Genomic DNA, 27,856 nt, shown 5'->3' with positions numbered 1-27,856 from the left:
TCAAAACTAACCCCCTCTTTGAATCTATTCCTCTACAGTGTGACCTCCTCTGGTAGTGTGCCATTGACGTGGCCAAGGCTCACCTCCCTGGCTTTGCCGTTCGAGAGTATGGTCCTCTTGAAAATATATCAACCTCCTCAACTTTGGATATGACATTATTATCTTATTAATTTTCTGTCCCCAAACCCCCCGGCCCCCCATATATATATATATATATATATATATATATATAGTAAAGAAGAATGTCCATAATAACAGAGGATATGACACGTGAGCATTGAAGTGGCAAACCGGAAAACTCTAAAACCCTAACAATAACCCCTGCCGCATTAAACAACAACAACAACAACAACCCAGTTCTCTGTCTCTCTGTCTCTCTCTCTCAAAAAATGGGAATACCTTCATTTTACAGATGGCTTTTGGACAGGTACCCCCGGACGGTGGTGGACGCCATCGAAGAAGAACCGCCGGACGCCACCAAGCGGAACCCAAACGGCAAGGAATTCGACAACCTCTACCTCGACATGAACGGCATCGTCCATCCCTGCTTCCACCCCGAAGGCCTGCCGCCTCCAAAAACCTATGACGACATTTTCGCCGCCATCTTCACCTACATCGACCGCGTCTTCTCCATCGTCAGGCCCCGCAAACTCCTCTTCCTAGCAATCGGTCACCACTCACAACTCAACCCCCCTATTAAAACTGATTTTTAATAACTCAATTTGGGTACTTAGTTATTATTGCAGCATGAAAACACAATTAAGCTATGGAAAATCGCTGTATGAAAACACAATTTTGTAGCAGTTTCAATAAAGACTCAATGGGCTGCCATTTCAAAAAAAAAAAAAAAACGCAAAGTCGAATGTTTAAAATCGTTCTTTTTCCTCCATGAAATCGGGTTGCCAAAGGGATATCTTTTTTATGTTATCTATAATTCGATAGTCGGGGGTGGGGTGATTTACATAACTTGTGTGATTATTATATGCAGATGGTGTAGCGCCGCGAGCTAAGATGAATCAACAACGTTCAAGGCGTTTTCGGGCAGCTAAGGATGCAGCCGCTGAAGTGAGTTTCTTCATAATTGATAATTAATTTTTACACTTTCTTAAGAGTTTTGTTGCCATTTTTTTGTTAGTTAGTTTCTTTATTGAATGGGCAAAAGTTAGTTACGATTCCCCAATTAAATTCAAATACATTGTTGCATTGATCAACGAAGCACAAACAATGTTTTTTTTCCCCCCAAGCAGAATTTAATTCAATAAAGCTATTGATTTTAGCCTTTTGTACTATTAGGCTGCTTCAAGAGAGAAGATATTTGAATCAGAAGAAGAAAAGGCAGCGTATTTGGAGCAGTGTAAGAAGATGGACTCAAATGTGATCACACCCGGAACCGAATTCATGGCATTGTTGTCATCGGCTCTTAGTTATTATATACATTTGCGGATGAATAAAGATCCCGGGTGGCGGGGAGTTAAGGTAAACGGGGGAGTGTATTGGAACGGTCTTTTACTCTTTTTGTTTCTCTATCTGTTTCTGTACTAACTTGCGTGTACATGAGTATTTATAGGTCATTCTTTCTGATGCAAATGTTCCCGGTGAAGGGGAGCATAAGATAATGTCTTACATTCGCTTACAAAGAAATCTTCCGGGATATGATGTAAACACCAGGCATTGTCTGTATGGATTGGTAAAGCTGTTGCTTATTAGTGTCCATATGTATTTGAGTTTTAATGTAGCTGGCATGTGGGCCTTGTAATATGTGACTGATGTTATGTTTTGTTTTTAGGATGCGGATCTTATCATGCTTGCACTAGCTACCCACGAATTACATTTCTTTATTCTGAGAGAGGTTTGTGTTTTCAGGGATACGTTCTGGTCTTATTTGCTGAGAATCTATTTGCTCTTTTCAGTCAGCTTATAAGAAAACCATGGTCTGCATCTTATTTTTTAGTTTTGTGACATAGGATGTCCGTGGAGCAAGATCAAATGATAAACATCAGCAAGACAATATGAACAAGTCAAAGACAATGGAAGTGGAGGGCGAAAATCTAGAAGGATTTATCTCAAGGCAGAAATTTCAGGTTTTTTTTTTTTTCTCAGTCTCTTCATGTTATGTCATTCCTTTTTGTTTTTTTTTGCAGTTTCCCTTGTTCACATGCTTGTTTGTTGTTTGAATGATAAACCTGATGCATTACTGTTCCAGTAGTACACATTACTGTTCCTGTGTGTGTGTATCATGCCCTTGCTTGCCTCTCTCAATATTTATTTATTTATATTGTTTGTGGAAATTCATGGCCATGAGAATGTGTAGATTCTAGTTGATTCATACACCATGAATTTTTGTTATCTACTTTTGTTTGGGTAAAACTTAATTGGATCTGCATGTGTCATAAACGAATATACAGATTGATATTTAAAATGTGACAGTTGAGGTTGTTCCATCCACATCAAGATCATCATTTTGAGGTTGAATTGCCAATTATTGCCGCTGCATGATGTTGATGATCAATTTTGTGCTTTGATTTTAAAATGTTTATGTTTAACATTTTCTTCTCTGGTATTTTGTTACAGTTTCTCAACATATTGATTCTCAGGGAGTATTTACAACTTGACATGACCATCAAGGCAAAAAAGAAGTCCTCAAAAAAGAAGTCCATATTTACCAAAAAAAAGAAGAAGAAGAAGTTGAAATTAGAACGCCTGATTGATGATTTTGTCTTCATGTGCTTGTTTGTTGGAAATGACTTTCTTCCCCACATTCCTTCATTGGAAATATCTGAGGTTGGACACTTGAGATTCTTATACTTTTATATTAATAAATTGTTGGACGTACTAGTTGTGTTCTTAGTATTCGTTTCTCCAGTTGTATTCTGATATGCATATATTTTTATTCTCCTGTAAGTGACTGGTTTCTTAAGATGCTTATCTACAAGATATTATCTACCTATATATAACGTATAGTTTATCTGTTTCTGTTTACTTTTGAGGATATGGTCTTTTCAGAGGTGGACCATGGCTGTGATCAGAAGTAATAGCAAACTAGATTATTTTTCTTGTTGGCTATCTAGAGTTCTTTCACCTCCTCCAACTCAGATAAAGATTAAATCTATGGATTTATTAGAGAAATCCGCATGTACAGATGATTTGTGATGATTATTTTGTTGGAAACCTTTCTCTTTCCCCTCTTATTTTGGTAATTTTGTTTGCCACTTTTATGTCATGTCAGAAAGTGAAACTTGTGCTTAAGTCTAGTTTGTGGGGTAACTATAGTTTGTTGGACACCTTGGTGTATCAAGATTCCAAAAAAGGACAGTCTGTGTGTGGACAGCAACATGGAAAAATTATTGACGTGATAATTTTATTAGGGGGCAAGTTATTGGTGGACTGGTGTTGCATTTGCAAATGCATCTGCAAAACTGTGGATCACTTGCTCGTACATTATGCCAATTGGGAAATATGGGTTTTATATATTAATTGTTTGGTGGTGTATTGATTGATGCCAGAAGAAGTGGTGGAGGTGCTATTTGGTTGGAATAATTGGTTTGGCAAACATTGTAGTTCTTTGGTATGGGCTATGGTTCCCCTATGCCTAATGTGGGTAACATGAAGGGAGAGGAACCATTTTACATTCGTGTGGAGGTCTCATTTAATGAGTTAAAATCCTTTTTCTTTAGAAATTCATTCAGTGGTCTTGCACACTTGGGTGTAGTAAATGAATTCATCTGTTGAGTTCTTAGATGCAGTCTTTCCGAATGTAAATATTGTTGAGTATACATCCTGTGCATTCAAACCTTATTCCTTTTCAAACTATTAAGTGTATTATTCATAATGTGACTAGTCATATATTTGTACCTGACCTAGACCTACTTTGCATAATTCTGCTTGTTGGTTGTAACTGATTCTTACATGTTTTGTATTGTTTCTGCAGGGGGCTATCGATCTGCTCATGATGGTTTACAAAAAGGAATTTCGCAAAATGGGAGGTTACCTCACGGATTCTTTTAAGGTGAATAACTATATTTTTTTCGTACTTTATGTCATATGTCCAGTATCTGATAACCCCAGAACTTGACATGTTCATGCTTTAGCATTCAACCTTTGAAATCCTGCCCCTTTTATTTATTTATGTATTTGTTTTTTAAATATTCCACTTGAAATTTCAGTATTCTGTTAAACCTTTTTGGTATATTTTATGTCCTCATTGTGTTAGGAACCTCCAATATTGAAGTGTTATTATTATGATCCTTCTCTCCAGTAAGTTGATAATGTTTTCATTATCTCAATCAATCATCATACTAGGTGTCACAGGTAGATTTGCACTCAAAATTTCTGCCTTGTCATGGCACTAAGTCCATCCTAATTAATCTCTGCTAAAATTTCAACTCACAAGAAAATTTTGAAAAAATTTGTGTGAATCAAACATGCACGGCATGGACAGAAATTACAGGAGAATTCTGTCAGGCTTTATTACTTTACTATAAATAAAGTACAGAGGACATTAAGGTTTCCTTTGTACAAGACACTCTCTTGGGGTATGCCGGAGTCAAATTGAACCATTGAGGCTTACAAAAATATACAAATAAACAGAAGACACTGTTTTTTTTCATTTTCCTCACACATGCTGTTGACAACCCCAACAATTTTAAGAACTATGTAGGAAATAAGTGTCAATGGCAGATGAAAAGTAGACACTAGTTGTAAACCTCCGAAGCTTCTTGACCCTTGGAATTGAGGCGATCACCACCATGGGTAAGGTATGACAAGCATGCGGTGTGGATCAACTTGTAGGGAGGAAGTCAATAATAGCTATTTGGATGGCGTAAATCCTATGCATCCAGTAGTAAAAAATTTGCTAAGGGAGTGGAAATGGGATGTAATTTGCTTACAGGAGATGAGGATAACTAATGTATCAACGGTTTGGAGATAGAAAAAGCCTTCGATCATGTGAATTGGAGATTCCTTAATTACTTGCTTGAGCGTTGCGGTTTTTCAGATAAGTGGAGACGTTGGATTTCCTTCTGTGTATCAACGGTTCGTTTCTCTATCCTTATTAATGGTACTCCTCATGGGTTTTTTGGAAGCTCAAGGGGGTTGCGGCAAGGTGATCCTTTGTCCCCCTTGTTATTTGTTTTGGTTATGGAAGCCATCAGTAGAATGTTGGATAAGGCTGCCCATGAAGGCCGTTTATCTGGCTTTAGAGTTGGTGTTTCTGATGGAAGACCTTTGATGGTTTCCCATCTCCTTTTCGCTGATGATACTCTTATTTTTTGTGATTCTAACATTGATCAGCTGCTGACTCTCCGTATGGTGCTCATTTGGTTTGAAGCTGTGTCGGGTCTGAAGGTTAATTTGGGTAAGTCTGAGCTGGTGGCAGTGGGGTCAGTTCAAGATATGGATCTTTTAGTGGCTGTCTTAGGTTGCAATCAAGGGTCCCTCCCTATGAAATACTTGGGTCTTCCTTTGGGGGCAAAATTTAAGGACAAGTCAATTTGGATTCCTATTCTTGAAAGAATGGAAAGAAAATTAGCAGGTTGGAAAAAATTATATTTATCCAAGGGAGGTAGAGTCACTTTAATTAAAAGCACTCTCTCTAATCTTCCTACTTATTTCCTTTCCTTATTCCCTATTCCTGCTTTTGTGGCCAACCGAATTGCTAGACTTCAACGAGACTTTCTTTGGGGTGGTCTAGGAGATGAGCCCAAATTTCATCTGGTTGATTGGTCTTCGGTGTGTACTCCTCTCTCTTCAGGTGGGTTAGGGATCAGGAACCTGAGAACCTTCAATGTTGCCTTATTAGGGAAGTGGTTATGGAGATTTGGGCAAGAAAGGGATGCTCTTTGGCGTCAAGTGATTGAGGTGAAGTATGGTTGTGATTGGGGTGGCTGGTGTTCTACCTCTTTCTCTGGTCCTTATGGTGTCAGTTTGTGGAAAAACATTAGACGGGGGTGGCACTCCTTATCTCGTTTTATTATGTATGATATTGGAGATGGATCAAAGGTGCTGTTCTGGCTAGATCATTGGTGTGGTTCTTCTTCTCTTGTCGTCCGCTATCTGGAATTATTTAGGATTTGTCGTAGAAAAGAGGCTACTGTGGCGGATCTTTTGAGGTACAACAATGGAGTCCTCCATTGGGAGTTTCAGTTTTGTAGGGATGTGCATAATCGTGAATTGGAAGCTTTTAGGAGCTTCATCAATTCCATTTATAGCACTCCCGTAAGGGGGATTGGGGAGGACAAGAGCTGTTGGCTGCCCTGTAAGAGTAAGGGGTTCACGGTTAGTACTTACTACCATCTTCTAGTTGGCCATAAGGAGCAAATTTTCCCTTGGAAAAGCATTTGGAAGCAGAAGATCCCCTCTAGAGTAGCTTTCCTTGTTTGGACTGCAGCTTTGGGGAAATGTCTGACTGTAGACAATTTAAGAAAAAGAAAGATTTGCATCCTGGATTGGTGTTATATGTGCAAGTGCAATTGTGAAAGTGTTGACCATCTTTTTCTTCATTGCCCGGTTGCCATGGAATTGTGGGACATGGTCTTCGGTTTATTTGGAGTTTACTGGGTTATGCCAAGGTTTGTTGTTGGGCTTTTGGCTTGCTGGCAAGGTCGTTTTGGTCGCCATCGTAATGGAGATATTTGGAAGGCCGTTCCTCATTGCTTGTTGTGGTGTATTTGGAAGGAGAGAAATAGTAGATGTTTTGAAGACATCGAGAGTTCCATGCCTGATCTTAAGTCTCTTTTTTTCCGAACCTTACTAGATTGGTTCTCTGTGTGGAGAAGCCTTCCTTTTCTTTCTATTTTGGATTTTCTTGATTTTTGTAATGTTCGTCTTTGATTTGTTCTCCCTTGTATACTTCCTGTATACTTGGGTGACTCTCTCTTTTTTCAATAAATTTCTTTATTACTTATAAAAAAAAAAGAGATTGTAAGGAGTTCATTTATTTATTAATTTTTTTATTTTGACTAGTAAGATAAGGAGTGTATAGGTGGAACTTTTTATAAGATTGGATTGCCCCCAACTATTGAATTATAAAAAAAAAATTGTGGCTATGGATAGCTTTTTGACCTATTTAATGACCTTGAATTTCTAGATTTTTCATTTGAAGGTGGCTTGTATACATGGGATAATAATCTAGATAAACGTAGATTTCTCTCTCGATGTTGTGAGAGAAATGTAACCTAGATGTATTTTAGAGTTTGTTACTATGATCGACATCAGGTCATGTTACTAGATTGTTGTGACTTTCAAAGAGGAAAATTTTATCCAAATTTGAAAATATGCGGCTTCAAGCACCAGGCTTTGTTGATAGGTGCAAGATGGTGAATAAAGATATAGATTGATGAGCTCAACTAGGTTTGTCTTGGTCAGGAAACTTCACCGATTGGTATGTGATCTGGAAATTTGGGAGGAGTTTTTTGGGATATTTAGGTAAAAAGACAATGCTTCAGGTTGAAAGGAAGCAATGAAGATTCTAAGGGCCTGTTTGGTAGGAGATTTCAAGTATTGTTGTTCAAAATGATGTGAAAATTGTGGTTTAAAAAGTGTTGTGAAAATATGTGTTTAAAGTATTCATAATGCAAAAAATGTGTTTGGTACCATGTTTCAAATAACATATTTTAAAATGTGAAAAAACATAATTGTGTGTTTGGTATATGTATGTTTTTTTTTTAAAGCTAACAAGTACAGTAAAAGTATTATTATTTTATTTGAAGAGAGAGAAAGTTCTCTCATGTGGTCTAATCAGGTGAGACCTACAATTTTAAACATATTTACAACTATGAAGCACGGGTGCGTTTCCGGATTCAGGTGTGGGTGCGGGTGCAGGACTCGGCAATTTTTGAAAAAATAGGGTGCGGGTGCAGCAATTAAAAAATTATTAAAAATATTTTTATTTATATATTTTTTTATATCTTCTAAAAATAAGATTTTGTTCTCAAAAAAAGATTCTGTGCCTGTGCTAGTGGCTTCGTTGCAAATTTAATAATTTCAATTTAACCTACAAATAATTTAACAAATATAAAAAAATTTTTAAATTTTTTTTATTCTCCATGGGTAGCTTGTATAATAACTAAAGAAACAATCAAAATTTTTTTATTCTCAACATTACAGGCAGCTGAGAAATGAGAATGAGAGCTTTGATACCTGAGAGTTGGGTCGGTGAGCTTGAGACTTGAAACCGAGTTTTGATCCTCCACGGGTTCTGGGATTTGAGACCAAGATATTGAGAGTGTGAGACTTGAAGTTGTTTTAGTTTAGAGAGTGAGTATGGGGAGACGGAGTGAGAGCCTAGAGTGAGACAGTGAGACCGAGAGGCGAGTGGGATAGAGAGGCGGAGAGTGTATAGAGATCAGAGAGTGTATTTTCTGTGTTAGAGAGTTAGGTTTTAAACTGGACTTGAAATGGTGTGTTTCACACCTCTTTTTTTTTTAGCTTGAATTTCGCCTGTATCGCCGTATCGGCTGTATCGGCGGCCTGACTCGGAAGTGGTTTCTACCAATACGACCCGGATTGGCGCGAGTTGGCCTGATTCCATGTGAGTCGGCGCGAGTCTGAAAAAAAAAAAACTGGACGCTTCACGGATGTGCAGGCAGCAGCGTCCCTTGCGCGTTGCCGCGTCGGGCTGCATCGAACATGGGTGCGGTGGCCATTTTGCCGCGTCCGTGCATCCCAGATTTACAAAAGTGCCATTGAGCAATGTTATTTGAAAATTGAAAACTGGTAGGAAGAATTCTCTAAATTCTATGTTCAAACACACTAAAATGAGAAACATAACTCAAACACTCCTAAAAGAAATCCCCTACCAAATGTGTTTTTTTTTTTTTTGGGTCCACAGTTTTTAGTGTTTAAACACTGAAAACTGTTGGTTGAACTACCTTACCAAACAGGCCCTAAATCTTAAATTCTAAACTCAAAGTGAGACTACTTAGGTATCATTGGGTGCTGTATGTTAAGAGTCCCTAATTAAATTCAACCATGTGACCTTAGAATTGTAACTATAAACAATGAATTATATTGGCTTATGAGGCAATAACCCAAATGGTTGTGCAGCATTGACTTATAATAATTTTCCTATATATAAAACAAAAGCATTGACTAATAAGATACATGGTTGAATTTAATTAAGGAACCTAAGGTACAACATCTAAGGAATTGTATCTTAGTTTTGCCCCTGAACTTAAATGGTAAGAGAACTGCTTACAAGATTCTCTTTTTTAATGATATGTAACTTCTTACAAGATTCTTGAGATGCTAAGTATTAGGAACCTGAGAACCTTCAATGTTGCCTTATTAGGGAAGTGGTTATGGAGATTTGGGCAAGAAAGGGATGCTTTATGGTGTCAAGTGATTGAGGTGAAGTTTGGTTGTGATTGGGGTGACTAGTGTTCTAGCTCTTTCTTTGGTCCTTATGGTGTCAGTTTGTGGAAAAATATTAGACGGGGGTGGCACTCTTTATCTCGTTTTATTATGTATGATATTGGAGATGGATCAAAGGTGCTGTTTTGGCTAGATCATTGGTGTGGAACTTCTTCTCTTGCAGACCGCTATCCTGAATTATATAGGATTTGTCGTAGAAAAGAGGCAACTGTGGCGGATCTTATGAGGTACACCAATGGAGTCCTCCATTGGGAGTTTTAGTTTTGTAGGGAAGTGCATAATCGTGAATTGGAAGCTTTCAAGAGCTTCATCAATTCCATTTATAGCACTCCCGTAAGGGGGATTGGGGAGGACAAGAGTTGTTGGCTGCCCTATAAGAGCAAGGAGTTCACGGTTAGTACTTACTACCATCTTCTAGTTGGCCATAGTGAGCAGTTTTTTCCTTGGAAAAGCATTTGGAAGCAAAAGATCCCCTCTAGAGTGGCTTTCCTTGTTTGGACCGTAGCTTTGGGGAAATGTCTGACTATTGACAATTTAAGAAAAAGAAAAGTTTGCATTTTGGATTGGTGTTATATGTGCAAGTGCAATTGTGAAAGTGTTGACCATCTTTTCCTTCATTGCCCGGTTGCCATGGAGTTGTGGGATATGGTCTTCGGTTTATTTGGAGTTTGTTGGGTTATGCCAAGGTCTGTTGTTGGGCTTTTGGCTTGCTGGCAAGGTCGTTTTGGTCGCCATCGTAATGGAGATATTTGAAAGGCCGTTCCTCATTGTTTGTTGTGGTGTATTTGGAAGGAGATAAATAGTAGATGTTTTGAAGATATCGAGAGTTCCATGCTTCATCTTAAGCTTCTTTTTTTCCGAACCTTACTTGATTGGTTCTCTGTGTGGAGAAGCCATTCTTTTCTTTCTATTTTGGATTTTCTTGACTTTTGTAATGTTCGTTTTTGATTTGTTCCCCCTTGTATACTCCCTGTGTACTTGGGTGACTCTCTCGTTTTAATATCAATGAAATTATCTTTATTACTTATCAAAAAAAAAAAAAAAATTATGTTATGCTCAAAGCAAGCCTATGAACCTAGCCTTTACTTTTTATTGCAATCTCATCAATTTTAGCACTTGAAGCTCACTAAAAGTCACTTTCTGTCTCTCGTCTTGTTAAACGGATTTGGAACATAGATATTATAAATAATCTAGAAGAAAACGAAATAAAGTGAATACAGATATAAAACTATAGAAGTAACAATTAAGGAATGACATCATGCTAACGAATGTTGATATCATTTTCTTTGTTGGCTAGTAGGCTAGTTGAGCCTTGGTAGGCTTGTATGTTCTTGCACCACTTTATAAGGTAATAGCTTATAATCTCCGTACAGCTGTTCAAACTTGCAGCAGAAGTGCAATAAATATTTAGTTATACAATCTGCCTTTGCTTTTGGCAGCATGTTCCTTTTATTTCTCTCTCTCTCTCTCTCTCTGTTTCTCTCTCTGAAAATTTGCATATAATTAGTGTTCCATCTCCACTTTCCAGCTAATTGATTTTTTTTTTAATCCCATTTTTCATTAATAGGTAAACTTGAAACGCGTGGAGCACTTTGTCCAGGTTTTGGCATCTCATGAATGTGCAATTTTTAGAAGACGATGCCAGGTATCTGTTCGAGATGCTTCATATGATGAACATGTATTTATATTTAATATTTTATGCTACCTTCCTTCATTGCAATGACGTTTGATGAGCAATAAATTTTTTATTGCAATCAAGATAACAGACCCAAGCACACAGGAAATGTACTATGGGTGCAATACAATTAAGATTCCAAAAAACAATGATCAAACAAAACAGGAAAAGAAGAAAAAGAAAAAAAAAATTGCAAAGCTAAGCTCCACTCGAGCAGAGAAAGGAAGAAGAAAGACTTAATCTTTAGAATAGAATGTTTGCATCCCCCAAAACATCTAGCATTCCATGCCTGCCAATTACACCACATAATGCAATGTGGCACAAAAACCCACAAAGCTATATTGCGATGCTGACTGAAATTTCCTTGCCAAGAAGCAAACAACTCAAAGACCTTTTGCGGCATAACCCAGTAAATACTAAACAAGCTAAACATCATTGTCCACAACTCATATGCTATTGGACAATGAAGAAGAAGGTGATCCATGGATTCCCCACACTGTTTGCACATACAACATCAGTCTATCACAATAATTTTCTGCTTCCGAAGATTATCGATAGTTAAGATCTTACCCAAGGCAGCAAACCGTGAAAAGAATGCCACCCGAGAAGGGACATTCATCTGCCACATCATTTTCAAAGGAAATGATATGGCATTAACAGGGGATAGGGAATGATAATAACCATGAACCTCAAAACCTCTAGTCTTAGTGGGCTTCCAACAACTTTGCTCTAAACCTTTGCCCTACACAAACATTGAATAAATTATGTCCATAAAAAAGGCTAAGGATTCTAATTCCCAATCTAGCACTAGACGAAAAAATAGATCATCCCAGTGAAGGCTACCATTAGAGAAAACCATAACATCTGCTACTGCGGACTCTTTAGACCGACTAATGCTGTGAAGTTACAGAAAGGCCTCCTTGAGGGGATAGTCCCCATACCACCCATTCTGCCAGAGCTTCACTCTAGTACCATCTCCCACATCAAACCGAATGAATATGGAAAAAGCCAACCAACCTCTCCAGATGGATTTCCAAAGAGAAACACCATAAGTGTTTGATACATCTTTAATACACCAACCCCCCCATTCACTCCCGTATTTTGCCTCAATATACCTCCTCCAAAGGACCAAAGAGCATCTCCTTCAGTCCCATATCTCCACAACCATTCCCCAAGAAAGGCTTGGTTAAATCTTCTCACACACCAAAAACCTACCCACCACTCTGCATTGGTTCACAAATCTGAGACCACTCCACTAAATGTGACTTAGATTAACCAATGCCTCTCTAAGGAAAATCTCTTTGTAGCTTCTCAATACGATTGGCCACCTTCACTAGAATAGAAAGGAGAGAGAGAAAATAAGTAGGCAAACTAGAAAGAGTACTCTTAATAAGAGTTACCTTGACCCCCTTAGATGGTACATTTTCTTTCAACCTGCTAATCTCTGCTTCATCTTCTCTAGAATTGGGTTCCAACTTCCAACTCATCTTATCCTTCACTGCATGACTTATTTTAGAAGCCTGGAGAACTCAACTCATATACATTTCTTTCCTTACATTTGTTTGTCCTGACAACTGCAAATTATCCTATGCTTAGCCACTGTTCATGTGATTTTTTTACGAAAATCATTAATTGATTGTATTGAGAAAATGCAGTGGCTATGTGCTATGAAATTATTTGCTCAATTAATTAACAAAGGATTGTACCGTAAATCAGAAGTCATTGTCGGTTTTTTTTTGAGAAGTAAGAAAAAAGCTTTTTTTAAAAGAAAGTACTACTTCATTAGAAAAAGATGAAGTAGCCTGAAAAACATATGTACAGGAAAACAACAAAAATGAAATTATGTTCAAAATAGGGAGTCTAGGAGCAAAAGAACGGAGTCACTAGATGTGAATCCTGAGCACAAGACCAGTCATACAAAGTCCCTTCAAACAGAGCTATGAGCTGATCCCCTGATCGTTCCAAATCCTCAAAAATACGATTCTTACCTCCCTTGTTTTCGGTCTTTCTTATGTTCTAGCCCAGTGGGAGGGTGGTTAGATGGTTGGCTTTAGGCTGTTGTATTAGGTCAACTATGTTGGTCCAGTTTGGTTTTAGTTTTAGGGTATGTTTGGATGTGCCGAGAGGAAATAGTTGCTCTCTCCCCATACAAACATAGTACAGGATTGGGAGTGTGTAAGCTAGGAAATTTCGATTAAGTCATGCTGGGCTACGGAGATATCTGGTAGAAACAAGTCATCTGTGGAGATCTGTTGTATCCTTCACATACAGGGGGGACTGGAAGGATGGTCAACGAGGGAGGTAAGAAGTACTCATTATTGTAGTTTATGGGGTTTAGGATAAATTTTGCAAGGAATGTCTAGTATAAGGTAGGCAAGATGTATGATGTGGAGATCAAGCCCTGAAAGAATTGTATCTTGAATTATATGTCATTACGGCTAACAAGGATGCTTCTGTTAGATCTTTTGCTTGAAGGCTTCCCCTTGGTTGGAGGGTATGGCCATGGAATATAAGATTTTCTCTTGATGTTAGTGATTGGGAACTAGAGCCAGTTGACTCTCTATTTAAGGATTATGTTCTAAATTTCCAAAGCAATGAGGTCCCGATCGAATGAAGCAGAGGTTAACTAGTTATAGTCAGTTTGATGTTTGCTCATACTACCAGGCTTTAAGAGGTGGAGTAACATTTCCTTGGAAAAGTATTTGGTTTATTAAGGATCCAAAAAGGGTATTTTTTTTTTCTTTCTGTGGACAGCAACACCAGGTAAAGATTCCATCCAGTGATAATCTTATCAAGAGAGGGATTATGCTTGTAAATAATTGTTGCATGTGTAGTAGTAGTGATTAAATTGTAGATTATTTGGTCCTGCATTATAACATTGTCTATGACTTGTAAAATTTTTATCTATTATGCTTTTCGGTTCAATGGGTAATGTAATGTCAAATAGTGTTGTTAAGCTACTTTGAAATGTAGGAATTGATATGGTAAATATTCTTCATTTGTTTGGAATTGAGCTTCGTTATGCCTTTTGTGAACTTTGTGGGGGGAGAGAAATCACTGTACTTTTGAAGGTGTAGATGTCTTTTTGATGATAGCTAGAATTGTCTTTGTTAGAACCTTGTTTGAAAGTTCTCATGTTTTGGGCCATAGTGACATATGTTCTATTATAGACTGCATTGGTTCTCTTTCTTTTAGATTGTAACTTCCATTTATTCTTTCTTGCTAGGACTATGTGTATATTAATATGTACATGATTTAGTTCCTTTTAGTTCCTTTCCTTCAAGAGAAATTTACAAGATAGAAATGAAGGCAAGCTGCGAAGCTGATAACAACAGCTCTGGGACAAGCGTCACATAGATTAAGTTTAATTTGAAAATGATTATTTTTAGGTGATGAAATAAATGTCAGCCGACCCTTTAATCGATCCTTGAAGGCTTGAGTATAGGAAAGCATTTGGGTTTTTCTTGGTTTTGTGGATGTTCTTGGAGTCATCTTTTGGTCTGAATTTTTTAAGTGTTTTATTCTGTGGATGATAAATTTTTGCTTGTCCGCTCCTCCTAACTACTTGTCTGGCCTCAAGAATGGGATAGAAAAAATTCAGTATGAAGATAGATGGGCCGGACACCTAGCAGGATCTTAGATTGGTCCTGTTTTTGGACAAAAGAAGACCTGATAATGTCCTGGTAATGGAAATTCTGAGTTTGCACCCTCCTATACTATGTTTTCTGAGATTTACTGGAAATGTATTTGGAATAAGTGCGGAATGCGTAAGTTGTAATCTATATTGTCTATATGTGGGAAGTGTGGAAGATTTTTGCTCATTGTCTGGTTGGATTCTTTAGTGATTCAAATCTACTGGTTAGGTGTAGATATTTTTGCTCTTGTATTCTTATGGGTTTTTCCAAGCTTTTTGAACTCAATTCTGGCTGGTTGGTGTCTTGAAGAAAGATTGATGCGGAAAACACAGGCAAACTTTTTTTTTTTGATAGGTAATCAGAAGAGATATTATTAATGAAATAAGTAGGAAAAATACCAGTTGTTCATGATGATGAACAACAGGAAAAAAAAAAAAACCAACTACAGCAAGAAAGAAATCATGAAAAACACAAAAAAAAAACTTTTATTTTATTATAGTACTATTTATGTTTGCAAGTCAATTTTATATATATGTTTTAAGTCATAGTAGTATATTAGGCTATTAGTATTTTAATATTTTGAAGTAAGGTTAGTAATAAGGCAATTAGGCTTCCCACGCCAATTAGAATTAGGGTTTAGCAATCCTTTATAAGCAAACTATTGTACTCTTTTCAAGGGAGATAATGGGATTACGATTTTGATGAATGAAAAAAATGGTCTTTTGGTTTCTTTGGTCTGGAACAGACTCTAGTTCCACCCTAGGTGCTGTTTTTTAGTGGTTTTCCTTGCTTTATGTTGACTCCTAGGTTGTATCCCTTTATTTTCTTGTCTTTTAATTTTACTATTTAATTGTTCTGGTTGTCTTGCGTCACTGATCTACCTGAAATGACCTCTGCAAGGTTTGGAATCTTTATATGGGCCTACGCATACCTTAAGTAGTCTCAGGCTACATACAACCCTTATTATTGTGCTTGGTATAGCATCCTGATTGAGCACCTTCATTTTTGTACTCGATTTGAGTGATAAATCCACTTTTTATTGTTTTTAGTATGGTAGAAAGATTTTCAATTAATATTTGACAAGATTTTCTAGAACCTGAGTATATTGTAAAAGGTAAAAAACAGTTATTTTCAATTCAGAAATTTCAGAATATTTCATATTTTTACTATCTGTGGACTGATAATGTCTATAAACAATGTCCATTATTCAGATGCAGAAGGAAAGAGGACTCCGCCATCGACGATTTTCAAATAAGAAGAATACCCGTTCTTCAAGTAACCTTATAAGTCAAAATCACCAAAACGTGAGTGTACTATATAATCAAACATTGAAATTATAAATAGATTTTTTTACTTGTGAAAACTGAGAATTTATGAAGATTTTAATGTCTTTGAACCAGTCAAATTCTGTTGAGACTCAAACACCAATCAACTTGTCATCCGTTGGCAAAAATGCAGTTGTGGATGAGGTTGACTGTTCATTTATACTTTAAGATACCTATAAATTTCAATGTGAGTGGTCTCTTGTATTCATTTAAGCTCTTGTTGCTTTGACAGATTAAGCTGGGAGAAACAAAGGGTTGGAAGGAAAGATTTTATGCTGAAAAGTTTGAGGCTGAAACTAAAGATGCCTGTGAGAAAATTCGGAGACATGCGGTTAGAAAATCTACATGAAATTTATCTTACTTGAATTCTATGTTTGAAGAATCTGTCCTGCCTTTGTTTTTCACTCTTTATGAGTATTTCAAAATTTTGAGCTCAATGCCTAGAAAAAAGTTATATCTGGAAATAAATTTTTTCTTTATCCCTGCTGGTTGGGTGTCACAAATGATGCATGTGCATAATTAATTATCCATTTAGTGCAAGAGAAAATTATATTTACTGCACATAATTATACTGTGTTTAAGTTATTTCGACTTTAATTTAAAACTGTGAATTTAGGAGTGGTTTGATATGACCATGATGTCCTTTTTATGAAATAAATCTTTAATTACCTATAAAAAAAGAGGGAGTGGTTTGATAAACATCCTCTGTATGTTAACCATATCTTCTTTTGAATACATTTATTTTCACTTAAAAAAAAAATTAAAATGTGAATTTAGAAAAATTATAGCATTTTTTTGCTTGATTTGTTTCTTTTATTGATTGATTTATTGGTTTTAATTTTTAGTTGAAGTGATTGTGTTGTATTGTGCTTTTTATATAGTTTTTCAACTTATATATATATATATATATGCGGGTTCATTTATGCTGCACATTCACGGTGATGTGTTTTACTTTTGTTTACCTTCACCTCTGCTTTAATCTGCTGGGCTTCTCTAGGAGCATTGACCATTGTTATTATCTTTTTTTAAAAAAAAAATATTGTTTTTATCATATACAATTTTCTGAAGTATTGCAATTGATGTAGGTTTCTAAATATATTGAAGGGATATGTTGGGTCATGCATTACTACTACGAAGGAGTATGCTCGTGGCAATGGTAAGTAGTGCTTTCTTATCTTTCATTTTAGAATTTTCTTTTAACTTCCTACTTAGTTGTCATATCACCATTCTTGGTTCTTTCTTCAACTTTGCTATGGCATTGCCTTAGCTGCTTGCAGAATCTCTCTCTCCTCCCTCCATTGAAAACCTGACTTCGTCAATACCTTATCATTGTGCAATGCTCAATGTATATTATGCAATGCTTATTTTGAATGTAGCAGACAATTTCAGTTCTTGATGACTTGTTCTCATTTTCGTAGAACAGCCTAATTTCCTTGCCTAATTATTCTTAGTTCTTGATTTACAGGTTTTACCCATATCATTATGCCCCGTTTGCTTCAGACTTTAGTGGTGTTGATCAATTAAAAATTGAATTCACATTAGGGAAACCTTTCAAGCCATTTGATCAGTTGTTGAGTGTATTGCCTGCTGCAAGGTTTTCAGTTTAATTGTTTATATATTATTATATTTATTTGTTTTGCCTAATTTATTTCTGTAATAAGATGTGACCAAATGGGTGCACATGCAGTGCACATGCTCTTCCTTTGTTTTACAGGAAGCTGATGACAGATACGTCATCACCTTTATCAGATTTTTACCCTACTGGTAGGATTTCTGCTGAGTAGTTTATCGTTTGCAGAGAAATTCTTATAAATTTTAATGCCTTTTAATATCTGATAATAATTTTTTTGGCAGATTTTGAGCTTGATATGAATGGGAAACACTTTTCCTGGCAGGTGATGGTTGATTCTATGTGTTAATACTCTGTCTAATAGTGTTGATGTAAACTAATTGTGTCTGAGTTGGAAAAAATTTTGATTATTTTTTTCATAGGTAAACCAAGTCATGCATGCGGAGTAATTGATTATATTTCCTGGCTGTCAAAACTTATGTCATAGATCAGTGTAGTCAAAGGCAAAAGCTGCTCAGCCTAGTAAAGCAAGGCGCAAATTCTAAATATAGTTATTAAATATATAATGAATTCAAATCGTATCATACGAATCTAATGCATTAGAATTTTATAATAAAGTGTCTCTTAATTGACATTTTGGATTTTTTCGTTATTTATCAAAAAAAAAAAAAACTTGACATTTGGATTCTTAAGCGGTTTCAACAACTGCAACAACAAAGTGTCAGTCTCAAATTTTTTGGGTCAGCTATGGATTTTCAACATATTAGTTGGGGTCAATCACATGTATTCTTATTCTCCATTCTATTCTAATCTAAAGTCATATTCTATGTTACTTCTCTAATTGGCATATCCTTTTATATTAATATAATTTCTACTCATGTTATTTTTGGTCTTCCTTTACCTTTTCTCATTCCCTCAACTTAGATCAGCTCACTTTTTCTTACCAGTGCATTCGCTCTGCTCTGAACATGACCAAACCATCATAAGCGACTCTTTCTCATCTTTTCATCAATGGCTATATTGGACTCCTAATGTTTGGACTAAAAATGAAAATTTTAGGGTTCTTTCCAAGGACCGCTTAATAATTTGATTTTAATTCACACTATGGGAGGTCAAAATGTAGCAGCTGAAAATTTTTGTGACTAAATAGCAATAGGGCCGAACTACAACTGGGTTAATTCTAATTGAAAGTTTGTCCCAGAAACGCAAAATCTGTCAATTTGAATCCTAATGATTTTATTTTTTTAAAACTTTAGGGAGTCACGTGTGGAAACTGAAAATTTGGATGTAACTTAACCCTAAAGATTTTATTTTAATCCAAACTTTAGGGTGTCAACTGTGACAATTGGTGGTTTGTGGACTAAGTTGTGATAGGACCAAATGACTATCCTACCTCCACCACCTCTTTCCCCACCTCCACTGCCTACATTACCATCTCAATTCCCAATACCAACACCTTTTAGCTATCCTACCACCTCCTTTTTCTTCAGGGGCCTCAACCTAACCAGCATTATACCCACACCCTACATGTCCAACAGTCAATTTCCTTTTTCCCAGTGCCACCCAAACTGTCTCAACAACACACCAATTCTTTGAATTTAGATGACTAAGCTAAATGACTAACTACATTTCTTGGCTTTTGTGAGTATGAATTTAGATGCCCTTTTTCTTAGCTTCTTTTAATTCTATTTTTGACAATCCAGCAGAGTTTCATACTTTTCTCTTTGGCCAATAATTTAATGTGCCTTGTTATTCTTTAGCTTTGCCAATGTTTGTAACTTTAATGGCATTTTTGTGAGTGTTCATTATTTTCTTAATATTACTTTTGATGGGCAGGCTGTTTGTAAGTTACCATTTATTGATGAGTCACGCCTTCTTTCGGAGATTTCAAAAGTGGAGCATACATTGACGGTAATAAGTGCAATCTATGTTACTTAGAATTTGGTTTGAAAGTTTAGTATGGGGTGTAGGGTTTTGGTATCATATCATATAATTCTTGAATTTCATGACATGAGAATATTGTTGAATAATTTGATCAACTGCACTATGCAAATTTAATTTAAGAGAAAATGCTATATACCTCCTGTAATGATGATGTTGTGCCCGACTTTTCAAATGTTACACCAAACCTACTTGATTGGACCAGCATGACACCATCGAATTTTCTGACGGAATTTCACACTTTGGATACACTACCTTTTTCTTCTTGGCTTCTCCATTTGGCTGACTCTCTCTCTCTCTAACTGTTCCAACTAACTGGAATGTGGCTCTTGAAGGTTTTTGATGTGTGGCCAGCGGCAGCTTCAAGAGAGGTTTTGGGTGGTATCAGTTTGGTTTGGAGAAGGGGTGTGGCAATTTTTCTAATGCTGTGGGTCTATGGAGTTTAGCAGCATGGTTCGATGGCGGCCAGTTTGGTGGGGGTTGGATGCCCCGGGGGGGGGGGGGGGGGGGGGGGAGCAGTCTGAGTTGGCAGGGCTTGATGGAATTTCTAGGTGGTGTCAATGGAGGATCATATTGTGATTTGTAGCCATGAGGGGTGGTTTATCAATTTTTATTGGATAAAGTTTCATTGATGTGTATTGGATGGCTAGATTTTGGGAGCATAGTTCTCTGGAGGTTTGGAAATGGTTTTGTGGCTTGTGGGCCATGGTTGACAGTGTGTGGGAAATCTGACCAGAGTTTGGCAACATGTGTGAAACTTTGTGAATAGAAATGGAAAAAATATTGGTGACAGCTTAGTCCAACGTATGGAGGGTTTAGTATAACATTAGAAAGGTCTAGGGGGTAAAGTGATTTTGACTCTAATCAAGTGAGGTTATATGGTATTTTTCCCTTCAATTATTGATTTTTTTTAGTCAGGAATTTGAGTAAGATCAGCTTGTTCCTATTTAATTTTCCACGATTTTCACCAATCGTTAATAATTTAAATGTTGGTGCTATAAGAATGCTCAAAATCTCTGTTAATTTATAGTGACTAAAATTGCTTCTACTTTCATTTCTGAACTTGTACATCAAAATAGTTATGTCAGATATAATCATACCCTTATTTTGACATGTCAAACAGAGGTACTTCTCATACATATGATTTGACATTTGAGAAACTTATTGTCTTATACTCATAATTCTACTGTCATTTTCTCCTCATTTATGGTTTCTTATATAGTATCTTTGTATAGGAAGAAGAAAGATGCAGAAATAGTTTCAGTCTGGATGTTCTGTTTGTTCATGCTTCACATCCTTTAACGGTGAAGATACTTGCTTTCTGTCAGAGAAAAGCTGTTCATCCAAAGTTTGCTGGCACTAAAGTTAAGCGAAAAATTAATCCAAAGTTCAGGTGTGTAATTCACAATGTCACAGAGTCTATATTGATTATTTCTATTGCTACTGTGATTATGGGAGTGGCTGAAACTGCTGTTATTGTCTCACTTCCTTGAAAATGAGCTCAATGTTCTCATCTTTCAAGTATTAGAGACTCAAGTTATTTAAAAGGAAAAATCTGACTCTATCAGGGTTTGTGTGGTAATGTGTTGGACAAGTATTATTCATTTCTAAATAAGTGGTTGACATATCTGCTGTTCTTTTGATGAATGAAATTTCTGCTACTCCACTTACTAGAGAATGGAACCTTTTAGGTTTTCAAAACATGCATGGGACTTGCTGGAATTTAAGATGTTCAGCTCTATAATTGGTCTCTGTACAAATAATGGAACTTGCATGGGGTTCAAGTTGGTTCAAGTTGTATTCTTTCTTGGGTAGGAGGGTTCCAATTGTAAACCAAAGACTGCCTGAATCTATATTTCACCTTTTTCTTTTAATATTAAAATTGAAAAATTGAGCTTGTGTGTTTCTTTTATTTTCTTCATGGCTTGTTGCTTCATGAACTTTATAGTTTAGCTTTTCCTATCAATTTCATGGTTTATTGGATGTTAACCTTTGCATGCAATGATGGGGCTATAATGGGATGGAGGGTGAGGTCTAGGGAAGGCCTGGCTACCTTGAATTAGCCACCTTGAATTAGGCCATAAACGAGGCCTGGTTACCATATATTAGCCATAAATTTCTTGGGTAAATTACAACTAACCCATTTGTGGTTTGAATGAAATTTAAGTTGTCTACCTGTGGTTTAAAATTTGACACTTTACCCACTTGAAGTTTGACTGAAATTTAAGTTGCTAACCTGTGGTTTGAAATCCCATGATGCAAGTGTTTTGCTGGATTCTTTTGATCTTATTTGATCTTGTATTTTTATGTTTTTTGTGTTTTTAGAGGAAAGAGACATAAAAGTTGAGCAAAATTACATATTTAGCCATGTTTTTAACTAAAATGGGTTATGGAACTCTAATTGAGCTAACCTCAGGTGGGTAAAGTGTCAAATTTCAAATCACAGGTAGACAACTAAAATTTCGGCCAAAACCACAGATGGGTAAATTGTAATTTGCCCAAATTTCTTTTTAGATTTTCTTCTTGCTTTCTGTGTTCATCATTTGTTATTTCTGTCTTATTTATTATGGGAGCTTCCTTTTTTTTCTTTGTTGAATTAAAAAATTTCGAGTTCTTGGTTGAAGAAGGCGACACATATCATGTATTATGAGAGAGGCCGAGATTCCTTAAGATCAGTATTCATGGGGAAAGAAAGGGCAAAGGGATTATTGATCAATGTGGAAGAACTAATCTCTAAACAATCCTCTGATCGGTTTGTGAAATTGTTTCGAGAGGGAGACAGTTTTCATTCTTCAACGACCCACTTTCAACTAAGCAACTTGTCCATCTTAACGTTTTCATTTCAGTTCTATGAACATGTTGCTTTTTAATGGCCCAACATTTTGTACCATGGAGCATAAATAGTCTTATAGTAGTCAAATCAATGTCACATCTTTTTATTTTGAAAACCTAGGTTATGATACAGCTGACCAAGTGACTAGTCTGCATGTACTAGCGTTAAAAAAAGGATAAGATCTCACCCCCTTCATTTGATTTGATCTCACCCCTTCATTTCACTTAACAACAATATAATGTTAAATATCTAGGTTCGTTAAAATTCACAATCTAGTCTCATGACTTACCAAAATACTAGGGATGTAACAAATTAACAATAGCTAGTTTTTTCTTCCCTATCAAAAATAGAATATAAAATAAAGACACGGCTCATGCTAGCTAGTGGGCAAGATCCAAGTAATTACTAATTAGTGACCTGGTTTGCTTTGGATGGATTATTGGATCCTCCTACATCAATATGATGAATATTCAGGAGAGAGTTGACAACTTCTAGTGTTCAAATCCCCACTTAATAATAATAATTTAAAAAAAAAAAAAAAACCCATCACTTCAGGAATTCTTCCTCTTATTGAAACACAAATAAATAAGGATGCCTGCCCAACGGTTTCAAGCTAGACGAGTTGTTCTGCTTTTTTCTGATAAGATATTTTTATAAAAAAGAGACGAACCTCAAGCCCTTGGGATACACAATAGAGTCCCCTTAGTGAAAATTTGTAAGATTTACAAAGTTGATAAAAGAACCAAAAAAAAAAAAAAAAAATCCCTGCTAATTGAAGTAGACTACTTGTAAGATTTACATTTATAAGAATTTTAAAAAATGTAAACTCAATTTTAGTGCTCATTTTTTACTTATATATTTACACATTAATGGAAATGTTTTTTTTTTTTAAATTTATTAATTAAAAATATAAAATTTTCAAAATTTTTCCTTATGTAAAATAAAAGCCATTCATTGTCCCTAATGGACCTCAAGTATCAATAATCTAATAAGATTTATTTTGACCTATTTTTTCTGATCAGTAAAGAGTAAATGTATTAGAATAAAAAATATGTAAAAGAAGTATTTATTTACTTGCACAATATATAAGTCTTTCAACTGAGGAGATAATAGGTGATTCTTTTTGGGCTTTTATGTGAAGTTTTTGCTAATCGGAAGGTACTTTCTCTAATTTTGCAGTGATGGAATGAATGGGTACATGTACATTTCCGATAAGCCTGTGCGGCCTGTGGAAATCTTTTCACCAATTGAGGACATGGAGATTATTTCTAATAATGAAGTATTGTATGTTTATGAATTTGCTTCACTTGTAGACTAATTCAACTGATATGGTACCATTTCTTTATAACTATTTGCAAATACTGTTCTGTCTTCTGCAGATCAGTCTTCTTCAAATGCCCACCGTTCCATTCTCACATCACTAGTCTGTCAACAGGAGTAAAAGTGCCTCGCATGGTATGTTTTGTCTCTTTTACTTTGGTCCCATTAAATTAATGTATTCATTCTCTGAAAACTTGGGGACCTCAAATAGGGCCTAGATATGCTGCTAAGTTGTTTAATATATAGCTCAAATATAACTTCGTCCTCTTATAAAAAGCAAGGTGGAGGGTGAGGTCATAGCTTCAAGCTGCATTGGCTGCAAGTTTGACTTACTAAAAAAGATTTCTGTGAGTAGCTAGCTGATTAGAATAATTTAAAATCTGCATTGGAATCTGAGTAACTTGTTAATATATTTTCAAAATCCCCTTTTGTCAATTCATATGTTGGATGTCCGGCACACAAAAATTGAACCTATGTATTGTCTTGGATTTATAAAAGAGAATCTTAGGTGCAAGAAGATATTGTTTATAATGCCTTAAGAATGGACAGAATTTTTTTTACCTCTTAAGTTGGTGAGATATCTTGTAAAGTATATCTAGGCGTAAAGTTAAAGAAAAATAATTTGAGAAAAACATCTCAAAAATACATTCAGAAGATAATAAATATTTATGCTATTTTAGGAAATTCTATATTGTATACTTTAGGAATGTGTATATTTTACAAAATTTTTGTTAATTTATTTTCTGCATCAAAATTCTTTTTCCATTGAATATAAGTCCTCATGTTTTTGTCATGCTTTTTGCATTTCCCAGTCTATCAGGAAGAAGGACATTTTACCTCCACCTGTTTTGTGGCATAAGAAGTCAGCTGTCCTTGGACGCATACATTCTGAAAGGTGAGTATTTCAACTGTTTCCCTTTTTCCGGTGAAGACAATTATATGTCCAATTAAATATCTTTCACTTAGCTTGTTTTGAACCATGCCTGAGCATAATGTAATTCACAGGATAGGAAGTAGTACATATCTACCTATTTAATAAGCATGGTTGTATCAGATGGCTTTACTTATTTCATGCTTCAGTGTTATCTGGCATGAAATAAAACTTGCAATTAAACTTTTAAAAAAAATTGTCAGATTGGAAAACTATCAATTAATCAATTGCTTCAAGGATACTATGGTAGTCATTAAAAAATCATGTGTGGCTGATTTCACTCAATTCATAGTCCTACACACTTGCCCAATTTTCATGTGGATCAGGTAAAAATTCTATATGACCCTACGTTAGAATGGGCAAAGGTTTTGGTGTCATGGATATTTTCCTGATAGTACTTGCTGTGTTTTTGTTCTAATTAAGTACCTGACTTGGATCAGTGCTTTGGTTTGAATACGCATCACTAATATGAGTTCAATCTTTTCCCAGGTCCATCCCTAAGTCAATCTCAGGTCATCTTCTAGCAAAATTAGCTCGTAAACTTCTATCTAAATGTTACCCTCAGAGAAAGAAGTGGGGGTCTATGGAACTGGGTGACAACATAGGTGTGGATGGATTCACATCCCATTTGAATTTGATTGATACTGTTCCACAGGGTGGGGCTGGATTTTATGAAAACTGCATTTATTGTGATAATGGAGCTCCAGATGAACAAGTTGGCAAGACTAGAGCAAATGTTTTGGAGTGTGGGAGAGTACCAATTACAAATCATGTTAATCGCAAAACACTGATTCCAAGTTTGAAACCGAAACGGAGCAAAGCCATACGTGCAATGGATTTGGAGCCATCAATTTTTGAGTTAGCAGCTGAAGCTGAAAAAAATTGGGTTAATCATGAAGTCCCAGATGCACATGTTGGTGAGACAGGCACAAATAGAGTGGTATGTGCACAGAATTTGGAGCCAACAATTTTTGAGTTAGGGGCTGCAACTGATAAAAATTGTGTTGATGGAGTCCCAGATAATGAAGTTGGTGCGAATGAGGCAAATGGATTGGTATGTGCTAGTGGAGTTCCAGATAATCGTGTTGATGTCAAATCTAAAAAAAAGAAACGGAAACAGAGCAAAGCCGGAGGTGCACAGAATTTGGGGCCAACAAGTTGTGAGGTAGGGACGGGAGCTGAAAAAAATTGTATTAATCATGAAGTCCCAGATACACATGTTGGTGAGACAGACACAAATAGAGTGGTATGTGCACAGAATTTGGAGCCAGCAATTTTTGAGTTAGCGGCTGTAGCTGATAAAAATTGTGTTGATGGAGTCCCAGATAATCATGTTGGTGCGAATGAGGCAAATGGATTGGTATGTGCTAGTGGAGTTCTAGATAATTGTGTTGACGTCAAATCTAAGAAAAAGAAACTTAAACGGAGCAAAGCCGGAGGTGCACAGAATTTGGGGCCAACAAGTTGCGAGGTAGAGATGGGAGCTGAAAAAAATTGTGTTAATCATGAAGTCCCAGATACACATGTCGGTGAGACAGGCACAAATAGAGTGGTATGTGCACAGAATTTGGAGCCAACAATTTTTGAGTTCGTGGCTGCAGCTGATAAAATTTGTGTTGATGGAGTCCCAGATAATCAAGTTGGTGTGAATGAGGCAAATGGATTGATATGTGCTAGTGGAGTTCCAGATAATTGTGTTGATGTCAAATCTAAGAAAAAGAAACGGAAACGGAGCAAAGCTGGACGTGCACAGAATTTGGGGCCAACAAGTTGTGAGGTAGGGACGGGAGCTGAAAATAATTGTATTAATCATGAAGTCCCAGATACACATGTTGGTGAGACATGCACAAATAAAGTGGTATGTGCACCGAATTTGGAGCTAACAATTTTTGAGTTAGTGGCTGCAGCTGATAAAAATTGTGTTGATGGAGTCCCAGATAGTCAAGTTGGTGTGAATGAGGCAAATGGATTGGTATGTGCTAGTGGAGTTCTAGATAATTGTGCTGATATCAAACGGAGCAAAGCTGGGGGTGCACAGAATTTGGGGCCAACAAGTTGCGAGGCAGGGATGGGAGCTGAAAAAAATTGTGTTAATCATGAAGTCCCAGATACACGTGTTGGTGAGACAGGCACAAATAGAGTGGTATGGGCACAGAATTTGGGGCCAACAAATTTTGAGGTAGGGACTGCAGCTGATAAAAATTGTGTTGATAACAGAGACCCAGATAAGCATGTTGGTGAGACTGGTGAGACTGGGGCAAATGGATTGGTACATGCTAGTGGAGTTCCAGATAAAAATTGTGTTAATGTTAAATCTAAGAAAAGAAAACGGAAAGGGAGCAAAGTGAGCGGTGCACAGAATTTGGAGCTAACAATTTGTGAGGCAGGTACTGGAGCCAATTTAAATTGTTTTGATAGAGTTCAAGATAAGCATGTTGGTGATAGCGTATCAAATGGATTGATATGTGCTAGTGGTGTTTTGGATAAAAATTGTGTTGATGGAAAATCTAAGAAAAAGAGACAGAAACGGTGCACAGTGGGGGGTGCAGAGAATTTGGAGCCAGCAATTTGCGAGTTAGAAACTGGAGTCGATGAAGTGTTTGTTGATAATGGTCTCCAAGATCACCATGTTGGTGAGACTGGAGCAAAAGCATTGGAATATTCTAAGGAAGTCCAAATTAACAATGTTGGTGAGAATGGAGCAAAAGCATTGGCCTTTGGTTAAAAATTGGAAGAAGTTTGTTGAGAGGCGTAGGAGAATTGAATTGGAAAAGGAGCTGAGATAATAGGGTCCCAGATAACCATTTAGGTGCAGTTAGATTGGCCTGCCATTCGAATATGGAATCGGACTTTGTGAATGGGATTGGTGGTGAAAAGAAAAGAAACTGCCGAGTTTGCTGATTGGAGACAAAAAGTGGGGTGGAAAATTAGTCAGAAACTACCATGATAATGGAGTCCCAGATTGCCAAGGCAAGAGATAGTAGATAGGACTGAAGTTCGGAGAGAGAGAGAGAGAGAAGATTAAGTTCCAGATAATGTGTTTGTGGCACAGCTATTCGGGAGCTAAACTTGTACTACAACATTTTTGGTGTCCTGTACAATTTTGAACCTAATTTAATTATAATTATTTGATAAACAAATACCCAAAGCTTCATGTTACCATTTCATGTACCGGTTTTTATTGTCATATATTGGCCAAAAATAGTATGCATATAAACTTCATATTTGTTGGCCGAATAGTATCATGCAAATAAATC

General features: G+C 36.4%; 1 protein-coding gene across 1 annotated transcript; it reads left to right on the top strand.

Annotated features, from left to right (window-relative positions):
• Nucleotides 1-268: 268 nt before the first annotated feature.
• Nucleotides 269-27,739, top strand: LOC142619657 (5'-3' exoribonuclease 2-like). The gene is made up of 22 exons (XM_075792863.1): nt 269-669; nt 989-1,065; nt 1,294-1,476; nt 1,568-1,687; nt 1,787-1,849; nt 1,965-2,081; nt 2,572-2,781; nt 3,929-4,006; nt 10,937-11,014; nt 15,891-15,983; nt 16,080-16,148; nt 16,237-16,335; nt 17,090-17,160; nt 17,470-17,598; nt 17,692-17,768; nt 17,859-17,899; nt 19,411-19,485; nt 20,751-20,908; nt 23,528-23,632; nt 23,728-23,803; nt 24,481-24,563; nt 25,089-27,739. The coding sequence occupies exons 1-22, from the start codon at nt 390-392 to the stop codon at nt 27,322-27,324; spliced, it is 4,518 nt and encodes a 1,505-aa protein (XP_075648978.1). The 5' UTR covers nt 269-389; the 3' UTR covers nt 27,325-27,739.
• Nucleotides 27,740-27,856: the final 117 nt, after the last annotated feature.

Source organism: Castanea sativa, chromosome 12, assembly GCF_040712315.1.
Source record: "Castanea sativa cultivar Marrone di Chiusa Pesio chromosome 12, ASM4071231v1".
In the NCBI taxonomy this organism is placed as follows: Eukaryota; Viridiplantae; Streptophyta; class Magnoliopsida; order Fagales; family Fagaceae; genus Castanea; species Castanea sativa.
Note: the sequence above shows the minus strand (reverse complement) of the source record. Positions and strands in the feature narration are given on the sequence as shown.

Coding starts and splice junctions, on each gene's coding strand:
- LOC142619657 (XM_075792863.1), top strand. CDS start 390: ATGGGAATACCTTCATTTTACAGATGGCTTTTGGACAGGTACCCCCGG. Junction 20,909..23,527: donor AAAATTAATCCAAAGTTCAG/GTGTGTAATTCA, acceptor CTAATTTTGCAG/TGATGGAATGAATGGGTACA. Junction 23,804..24,480: donor GAGTAAAAGTGCCTCGCATG/GTATGTTTTGTC, acceptor TGCATTTCCCAG/TCTATCAGGAAGAAGGACAT.